Source organism: Pteropus medius, unplaced genomic scaffold (assembly GCF_902729225.1).
Source record: "Pteropus medius unplaced genomic scaffold, Ma_sr-lr_union100, whole genome shotgun sequence".
Classification (NCBI taxonomy): domain Eukaryota; kingdom Metazoa; phylum Chordata; class Mammalia; order Chiroptera; family Pteropodidae; genus Pteropus; species Pteropus medius.
In genome coordinates, this window is record NW_024354501.1 from 2,400,866 (window position 1) to 2,410,593 (window position 9,728).

Sequence of the window (9,728 nt, forward strand, 5' to 3'; positions counted from 1 at the left end):
GAGCTAGGCTCACTACAGACCTTGTCACAGTGCCAAGGTCTGGTACCTCTGTGACGAGCTAATCCCGTCTCCGTGTACAGCAGGAGCAGACCCACGGGGCGACTTGATTTAGGGTGCTCCCTTTGGAAAGCTGGCCTTTCTAGTGCACGGAAGCCACGCTGTGCCCGAAGTTCAGCCCGAAAGGAGCAGCTTTGTTAATGAAGTAAACTTCATTAACAATAAAATAAAAGAGCAGACGCAACTCAGTCCCCTCTCGGTTCAGCGAGTGGAATCTCTTAATCTACTAAATTTTTACAGGAAACCCCTTGTCTCTGCCTGTCAAGGTCGCCGCTGTCCAGGGAGTCTCCTCTTGGAGGCAGCAGCCACTTGGTAGTAACTTAGATCACATGCAGGGTGGTGTCATCTTGGGGAGGGCCAACAGGATCTGGGCCACGGCTGCCGGTCTGGCCAGAAAGGTGACAGGTGTCGTTCAGGCGGACTGCCGGCAAGGCCTCCCCTCCAGCTCCTTCAGTGCGGTGGCACTCCTCTGGGGATGGGCTGAGGGTCCTGGGGACCCTTTCTGCTAGTGGGGTTCCGCGTGGCCTCCAGGGCAGCCCAGTTTGCCTGAGGGCCTTCTGGCACTCAAGTGGGCGGGCAGGCGAGTGTCTAGGCCACCTTTGGAGGGACACTTAGGGCCTGAGCCCTAGAGCTTGGGGCACTGACCTCACCTGGCCAGGGGATGGAGGGGTCGAAGTTGCCTCCAGCGCAGAAAAGGGAGGAACAGCTGGGAAATCGGTCCCCAGGCTCCAGGAGGAGCCTCTGCGAGCGAGGCTCTGGCTTTCCCCGCAGGCTTCGCCCGCGACCCCCGCCCGCACCTCCCCCGGGTGACTCACGCCTGCAGAGTGAGTCATGTCGGTTACCAAGCCAGAGGGCTCCCAGGGAGGGTGGGAAGCACCTGGGGCAGCCACCCCCTGCGTGGGACCTGGCCCCTCCCCGCAGGGCCCACCCTCTGCTGAGTTCTTCACAGCACCCCAAACCCAACGGATCGTCCCGAGACTGAGCCTCACTTCGGCGCTCTCCCGCCCAAGCCGAGAACCCCCCCGGGCGTGCTGCCTGCGTCCCTCCTGTGTTCATCCCCGCCAAGGGGGCCATCGCACCAGGGGCCAGCGGGGACCAGGGTCGTGGGAGGGGAAACCCCGAAGCCACCGCGTGTTGCCGGCGCGTGAACATCCGCACGGCTCTCTGCGGCGCACCGATCGCTGTCTGCTGGGCTCTGGGCTGCGCAGGCGGCAGCCCCCGCGGTGACCCTGTCCCTGTCCCCGCTCGGTGGGCGCCTTTAAGAGTGGGCGCGGCCAGCAGCACCTAGGGCGGGCGGCGCGGGGAACAGGCTATAGCCGCAGCTGTGACATGAGCTCATGCCGGCTCCAGAACCGTCTCCGGCTCCCTGTCACGCGCGGGCGGGGCCGCGGGGATGGGACCGGGACCGCCGGGGTCCGCCCGAGGTGGGCTGGAGCCCGGCTTCCTCCGGGGCTCTCCCTGGCCCCCGCTGACGTCCCATGTGTCCGCCCCGCTCAGGCTCAGGGCGCCCCTCCAGCAAACCCAGTTCGGGGGGCCGTCGTCCCCCCTGGAAGCCTTGCCAGCCCCGCGTCTCACGCTGAGGTGAGCGGGGGGGGCCCCCGGCGAAGGGGCCCGCAGCGCCCCGGCAGGTGGGAGCGCCCCCAGACTCACCTGGGAGCCCCGGGGCCCTCCGGCGGGGCCGGGCCCGGCCTTGCACCCCCGCCCCAGCCCCGAGGGCGGCGCGCGCGCGGCCACCGCCCCCTCCCCCCGCTCCCGCCGGGCGGCGGCGGCTTTAAGAGGCGGCCGCCCGGCCCCCGGCGCAGTCGCCGGCGCTGTCGCCGTCGCCGTCGCCGTCGCCATGCCTGCGCGCGCGCCGCCCCGGGAAGCCGCGGGGCGCGCGGGGCGCCCCTGGCGCTGGCTGCTGCTGCTCGCGCTGCCCGCCGCCTGCCCCGCGCCGCCGCCGCCGCGCGCCGTCTACACCAACCACTGGGCGGTGCAGGTGCGGGGCGGCCGCGCCGAGGCGGACCGCGTGGCCGCGGCGCACGGCTACCGCAACCTGGGCCCGGTGAGTGCGGCGCCCCGCGCGCCCCGGACTGTCGGCGGGGACCCCGGCGGGGACACCGGCGCGGCCACCGGCGCGGCCGGTCGCCTCGCGCCGCCCGCCGCGCCCGCCGCGCTCTCCCGCGCGCTCCACGGGCGGTGCGGGGCCCCGGACCCCGCGCCAGGGCGAAGGCGGGCGGATGCGCGGCGCCCCGCGCGGCCTCTCGGGGACCCGTGCGCCCCGCGTCCCTGGCCCGGAGGGAGCGCATCGGTGCCCGAGCCGCCGGGCGCCGCCTGGGGCGGGGGGTTGGGGGGCGCGGTGGGCGCGCACAGCGTGGGGACCGAGCGGGGACACGGGCGCGGAGGCGGCGGCAGCGCGGGGCAGGCGGCGGGCGGGGGGACTTCGCCTTCCTTCCAGGCTTCTGCATGTTAGCCGTGTGGCCTTAGGCAAGTCACTTTCCCCGTCTGCTGTAGGGCAGGTGACAGTGTGTGACCTGTCAACGAGTTGTGGGACTGATCCAGTGCTGACTGGATCAGAGCCCCAGGGGCGTCAGGAGCCCTGCTGTGGCCTCAGGAGCCCTGCTCTGTCCCTCGGCCAGAGAGGACGACACCTGGGCAGGAAGGCCGCATGACCCCAAGGGACCACTGAGGCAGGTCCTTTTTCCTGCCCAACCCTGCATGGTGGCGGCGGGGCGGGGTCGAGCCTGATTTATGGCTGGTGGCCTGTGGCCTGGCGCAGCAGGCTGCAGCGAGCGAGCATCAGGCAGGGGACCTCTCGGTGTGCTAGACACCTCTCCCAGCTCCACACTTGGAGCAGTGACGTGTCAGGGACGCGCCAGCTCCCGGCTCAAACCTCAGCGCTCGGCGGCGTTCCGCTGAGCTCCATCCTTACCCGTGACAGAAGCCAGCAAAGTGCGCCGGGGCCCTGATGTAAACGCCGTTTCTCCTGCGTCCTGTGTTGGTCTCTGCTGCCACGCACGGCAGAGGCGTGGTGGCCTTCCGGAACAGCGGGTGCCGCCGTCGGAGCCCTGCTCCGCGGGCGGGTCAGGGGTGTCTCGAGTTTCCACGTCTTGTCCTCTATTTTGACCCCTCGAGTCTCTTGACACATCCTGGGATTGAAGGATTTGCCTTTGGGGACCCGGGGACCCTGGCGTCTTGTCTCCGCGGCCCCCACATCTCCCTGGCGGTTGGGCGGGACCGAAGGTGTCTTGGGGTCCACCCCCATTCCTGCGTCTCATGTTTGCTTGGGCCCCGAGCGTTGCCACACCGTCTGCTCTGCCCAGGTGGCCCAGCCATTTGTCCTCAGCTCCAGGGGACTCTTGACTGCGTGGTAAAGTACCAAGCGCCTGAGTTGGTGGCTCCGTAATCGCACGAGCAGAGGGCACTGAAGTTGAGCTGTGAGCTCCCGGACGCTGCCGGACAGACGCACAGTGGCCCCCAGAATTCCTGTCCACAGAACAAACCAGAAACGCTGGGCTTTGGGACCGGTCCCGTCAGACTCTGAGCCGAGTCTTATAGCACAAAGTCGGCGGGCCTCATTTTGCCTGCAGGAGAGAAGTCTCCTCCCGGCATGTACCAGCGCCCCCCTCTCCCATGGGCGGTTCCGAGGAGCCTTGGGGGTCCCCCAGCTCTGTACGGAGCCAGCCCGCTCAGCCTAGTAGGCACAGCGCTGGGAGTGACACGCAGACACCTTCACAAAGCGAGGGAGTAGTTGTTTGGGGACACGTGCTGTCCCGGAGGGAGAGGGAGGGGGAGGTTGCTCAAGGAACCCTAATCACTCACTCCAGTTCCCAGACCAGCTCCCCGCCCCCGCCCCCGCCCCACCCCCAAGGCGCAGAGCGAGTTCCAGCCCCTTCCACTCAGGAGGAGCCTTTAAAGCCTCCTTCTCCTTTCTCAGCCAGGAGAATTTGTGACTCAGAAATAAGACGTAGATGTTATTAGGTTTGATTTACGGGTGAGTAAACCGAGGTGAAGCCGGAGATGGGGGCCGTTGGTGTCCACACAGGAGGCGTGTGTCACCTCTGACAGTTCGGGCTCCCGGCTCTTTGTCGCGGCCGTTCCCTCGGGTCTAAGGTCTCCTTTGTGTGGCTTTCCCCAAACCCTTAATGGGCAATTAGTGTGAGGCTGGTGCCTGCCTGAGTCCCGGCCGTAATTTTTCGTGCACTCGAAGCTCTGGCCTGATTGTTTTACTTCCTTTCATGCCACTGATAATCTGATCCCGTGGCGCTTGCGTGGTGGACAGGTGATTGATTTAGACCAGCGGACAGGTGATTTAGACCAGCGGACAGGTGCCGTTGCTGAATCGCGGGTCCCTTTCAGGGTCCTCTGAAAAATATTCCTCATCGGGAACAAGACCAAGGAGCCACTTTCTGTTCATCGTTATAGTCGGGGCCCCCCCAAAATGCACCACAGTTTTTCAGAAAGGAATACAAATTCGGAAGAGTCGCTGTCATCTTTAACGGATGACGTAAGAAACTACGTCGGATGGCCCAGTCGAGAGGAACTGTTCGTTAGCTCTCACGAGGGAGGCAGGCGGGCCGCTCGGTCAGCCATAGCTACCTCTGTGACAGCGGCTTCCACGAAGATGGAGGAATTATAATTTACTCTAGCATAAACGCTCTCAGATACTTAGGAAGAAAGCGAAAAATAAGGTGGGACTTCCAGGGAGAAGATCAGAAAATACTTAAAGGAATATTGAAAAAATGAAGGCCAGGATAACGGAGAGGCATAGAACAAATCGAAGGAGTCAGAGGTCGATTTAAAAGTCCTGTGTAGCAAGGACATCATAATGAGCTTGAAAATCAAGTCATAGCCTAGAAGAAGAACGTATAACAGACGAGTGTGTAGATTATTTAAAAAGCCGTAACTCTAAAACCGTATCAGTTACCGAGATCATTTATCGACAAGAAAAAGAGAAACGAAACACCAGGTAGAAAAATAGGAAGAATATAAAGAAGGGATTCGGCGAAGGAGGAAATCGAGGTGGCCAGGACACCCACAAAGGACGTGAGGCCTCCCCGGGGCTGACAGGGGTGACGCAGCTTAAAGCGACGACACCGTTTCGCACCCGTCGGACCGGCCAGCCAGCGTGCAGAGGTGTCGGTGTCAAGAGCTGGCAAAGACGCAGAGCGGGGTTGGGGGGGTGTCAGATGCAGCCGGGAGCAGCGGGGACGGGAGTCACGACCTCGGCGGGCCGCGTGGCAGGGCCACGGGAGCTGGAGCTGCGGCGGCCGGGCCTCGGCAGGCCCCGCTGCAGACAAACGTGCACAGGCGCCCGAGGAGACGTGTCTAGAACTCTCCACGGGCGTTTTCGAAGTGAAGGGAAACGCGATCTAAATGCCACATCGGAGGAAGGGTGGGGACGTAAATCACACCCGCTGTAGAGGACTTAGAAAGGAGTTCACCGGACACCTGTCCACACAGGTAAATCTCAAAAACGGCGTCGAGGAGAGAGGGCGGGGTGTAGACGCACAGCGGGACGATGTGCACGCGAGCTCGGGAAAACACGAGCCAGCGAGTGTTTGCACGACAGGAGCAGGAAGGGCCGAGTCAGCAGCCTCCCCCGGGAAGGGCCGGTGAAGCCTCACCTGTGGCGTCCCAGCACACACCTGCGTGTAGGTGTGCGAATGCGCACGCGCACGCGTCACACGCAAAATAGCGTTTTGCCATTTTGCACGTTTCTTCTCTGTACCAGAATGGTACAGGTGTGTATACCGCACGCGCACACGCACACGCACACGCACACGCACGTGACGTGTTAGAGGCGGCGGAGGGGAAGGAGGTGGCACGTCACATGTCACACGGAGCTGTGGTTCCCGCAGCGCCCGGGCACACGTGTGGCTCCGGCGGGGCCTGGGGCCAGGGCCAGAGCCCGCTGCTCTCGGCCTCCAGGCCGGGCTCATCCGCGTGTGCAGGACATGGTGACCTGGGCAGGCAGGGCGCTGGGGACACGGCTGGACCCCGAGCCCGGGAGCCCCAGCCCTCGGCCGTCCTCCCGCTCTGCCGGGCTTCTTCCTCCTTCGAGGGACCCTGTGGCAGAGGGGACGCTCGCTCTGTCCTCCGTGCCTCGTCACCTCCCACACGACGGCTCTGAGGAAGGGCTGGAGACCAGGTCCCCTCACAGACCCGGCCTCGGCGTCCAGCCTGTGGAAGTGACGTTCGCCTCAGGGATGGCGCAGGGCGCCGTCCCTGCCCCCCGCGTTCGCTCCGCCTGCGGTCTCGAGCCGATTTGTGGGTTCTGACCGAACATGGCAAGGCGGGCCGGCCGCCATGGCCCCGAAAGAGCCTTCCACGATTTCGAACTCGCCTTAAGTAGTTTTGCTTAAAACAGCTACTGAGCGGGACACACCTGGCCTGGGCCTGCGTCACCCACCCGTCGGAGACAGGTGTGCGTGCTGCACAGACCTGGTCCTTACGAGGAAACGGCTGACGCTTCCGCCGGGTGTCGGGGGCTTGGGAGGGACGGGGGGAGCCCAGCGTCGCAGGCACCTCGACCTCGTTCTCGGGGATTGATGGTGGGTGGGCGGCTGGCTCTGCGCCCCGGGCCCAGAGCCGTGCTCCCGCGGGCCTGGCCTGGGGTGGGGGGAGAGGGGTTCTGGGCGTGGGCCTGGAGTGTGGGGTGCTCACGCTAGGCACGGTGTCACCCCCCCTTGTGCGGATGGGCGCAGATCTAAACGGCCAGGGCTTTATGTGACTGCGCTGCCCTCCTGAGTCACCGGGCTCGTGGCAGAGGGAGGCGGCCGAGGCCGAGTGCGGCGCACGGGCCCCGGGGAGCCCCCGATGGCAGCCGCGGTGGATGCCGTCGGGCCGGGGTGGCCGCGGGGGAGGCTCTGGACCTCTCCAGGCAGAAACCAGAGTGCGGGGCCGTGGACCCTGCCCGAGACCGCCTCCGTGGCCTTGGACGTTGGGTGGCAGTCCGGCCACATGGGACGTTGGCCAGCGGGGATCGCCACGGGCCCTGCCGCGTCTCAGCCCCGCACGGGGAGGCTTCCGCCTTGGCCTTGGCCTCGGCCTTGGCCCCGGCCTTGACGCTGAGCAGGAGCCCCGTGTGTGCCTGGACCCGGCGACTGATTCCCGTGCACGGAGCCTGGCTCCGCCCTGCACGGGGGTGTCACCGGGCCAGTCTACCCTCGAGGAGACCTCGGGTCCAGTTGAGTCTGGCTGCAGGTCGCACCCTGACCCACAGGCCAGGGCCAAATCCGCACCTTCCACTCGCCCTCCACATTGTCACCGTTGGCGGAGGGACCTCGTTCCCGCCCGTCAGACAGGGTCGGCCAGCAGGCGAGGCCTTTGCGCCCCCGCCTGTTCGTGGTTCTGTCCAGAGCAGTCGGTACCGGCTCCTCACACTCTGCATCGTGGAGGGGTCCCCCGCTCTGGGGTACCCTCTCTTCGAGTGCCACACGGCGGCCCAAACTCTGTGCATCGTCAGCTGGCCCGATCCTCCTTTGCTGCAAACCTCCTCCTCTGCGGGGTCCCTGTCTAAGCGAGGGCCCGCGTGTCGGGGTGCCTCAGCCCGAGGCCCGGAAATCGCTCCTCCTCCCCCGCTGCCCGCCCGTCCGTGAGCCCGGTGTCCGGCCCCTGCCGCCTTCTGCCCGATTTCCCAGCCCCCCAACCCCCGTCGCCCCGACACTGCCTGTCGGCCCGTCCGCTGTTGCCCCTGGGCCTGGGTGGGCCGGTCCACGATTCTCTGGCTGCTCCCTGAGCCCGGTCCCCATCTGCCACTGCTCCGGTGGCCGGGCAGTCACACCGGGGCGGTGGGCACGGACCCCCTACCCAGCGAGGGTCTGCGGCGCTCTCACTGGTGCAGGGTCCTTGGAGACAAGCGAGATGTGACCCGGCCTGCAGGAGCCTCGTGGTGGAGGGGCGGCCGCGAGGTCGGCGAGGTCAGCCCAGCGTCCCCACGGCTTTTTATCCCGATCCCTCGCTCAGGCCCCTCCTGGCGTGTGCCCGCGAGGACACTCCCTGTGCCGCTCTAGTTTGTGTCAGGGTCAGGGGTCAGGGGTCAGGTCGGCGACACGGGAACAAGGCCCGGCAGCTCAGCTCCCTGTAACCCTCCCCGGACGCGTCAGACTCTGCACGTCCCGCCGCCCCCCGAGGTCCGGGGTGTCCTCGTGCCTCTGCTCTTGGCGATTTCGCAGACCCTCCGTCCAGCGCTTCAAAGGCGGGGACGAACCGCCGCCCGCTGCCGGGAGGGAGCCCCAGGCTCGCGGGACGGGGCGGCCGCCGGGGTTCCCATGGCAACCAGCCCATCAGCGCCCGCCCGCAGTGGCAAGACAGTGAGACGAAGGGACAGCCTCATCGTCCCCTCGGCTGCCGGGGCCGAGCCGCCCGCGTCCGCAGGGCCGGACAGTCCTCCCCGTCCTGGAGGCCTCTCGGGCTCCCGCCACCGGCCGCCATCGGTCACTACGGCGTCCCTGTTGGGTGAGCCCCTCTCGTCGGTGGAAAGAAACCGCCCGACTGGTCCAGGCCCGGACGCCGGAGTGGTGAGCGGCCTGCGCCCCGGGGCCGGACGGCCGTGTCCACTGTCCCGTGGGCTTTGACAGAGAACTTGCTTTCCAGAATCCCCGCCGTGTCGAACCCGCCTGCCGCCGGCGCTCAGGTGCGCTCTGTGCGCGTTCTGCCGGACCGTCCCCCCGCCGGTGTCTGCCAGGCTCCCCACGGGCAGTCCGGGAGGGGAGGTGGCCCAGGACGAGGGCAGGGCTGTCCTCTTGTCAGAGAGGGTCTGCGGGTCAGAGACGGCAAAGCCGTCCCTGTGCTCGCCGGTCCCCCAGGCCGGAGTCCAGCTCACTGTCCCCACACCCCCGCCCAGATGCGCCTGTGGCCATGCTTCATTACAAGGGGTCCCTGGGCCACTGGATTCCAGTGCTCCCAACTCGACCACCGCCAGCCAGCTCCTGCATGGTCCTGCTGGTCCCCAAGCTCTGCTGTGACAATCACCCTGGGCCCTACTATGATCCCCATCACCCAGACGAGCCGACGGCACCGAGGGGCTCCCTGACTTCCTGCCGCTCAGTACAAGCCCGAGCAAGGTTTCCGGCCGGACGACTGTGTAGACAGCCAGGCCTTCTGCATAGACAGCCCGTGGCCGTGCCCATGTCCCCTGTAGAGAGCAGGTCGCAGAGCAGGCCGCTGCCCGTCAGGCGGATGGGAGGGTGTCCTGTAGGGCCCTCCCTCCTTCTTAGGCCTCGGCCTGGGCTTTCACTGGAGGCTCATCTGTGCAGGAATGAAGGCCGCCAGCAGCATCGCGGACTTTGGGGCCTGAGGGTCACGGGGCAGGGCGCTTTCCCTGGACCCCCCCACCCCCGGCGCCCCTGGCCTCCCAGAGCCGTGTGTTTCCTGTGGCCAGAGGGGAGATACGCTGTCTGACCAGACACCCCGCGAGACAGCCGGAGCCTGCAGACAAGGGGTCGGGCGAGGCCCCACGGATGCACGGCGGGTGGCGCAGCCGAGCTGTGCAACTCTGTACTTGAGTTTTCTTGGTGTGATACGCAAGGACTAGGTGTACGTAGAGAATTTGGAAAACGTGGAAAAGAACAGAGACCCGTGGAAACCGTTTCTGATCCTGACGCCCGGCAGTCATCGCGGTTTTGAAACACGTTCTTCATCGTCTTTAAACTCTGTGCGCGCGTGAGGGCTGTGTATCCGTCATCCGT

General features: G+C 66.1%; 1 protein-coding gene across 1 annotated transcript in view; it reads left to right on the top strand.

The window, feature by feature from the left end:
- The first annotated feature begins 1,894 nt into the window (after positions 1-1,894).
- The window catches only part of LOC120595348 (uncharacterized), a 114,859-nt gene continuing 107,025 nt past the window's right edge, over positions 1,895-9,728 (top strand). Inside the window, exon 1 of the mRNA XM_039853457.1 lies at positions 1,895-2,101. Within this exon, the coding sequence (XP_039709391.1) occupies positions 1,895-2,101 (207 nt within the window). The remainder of the gene's footprint in view (positions 2,102-9,728) is intronic.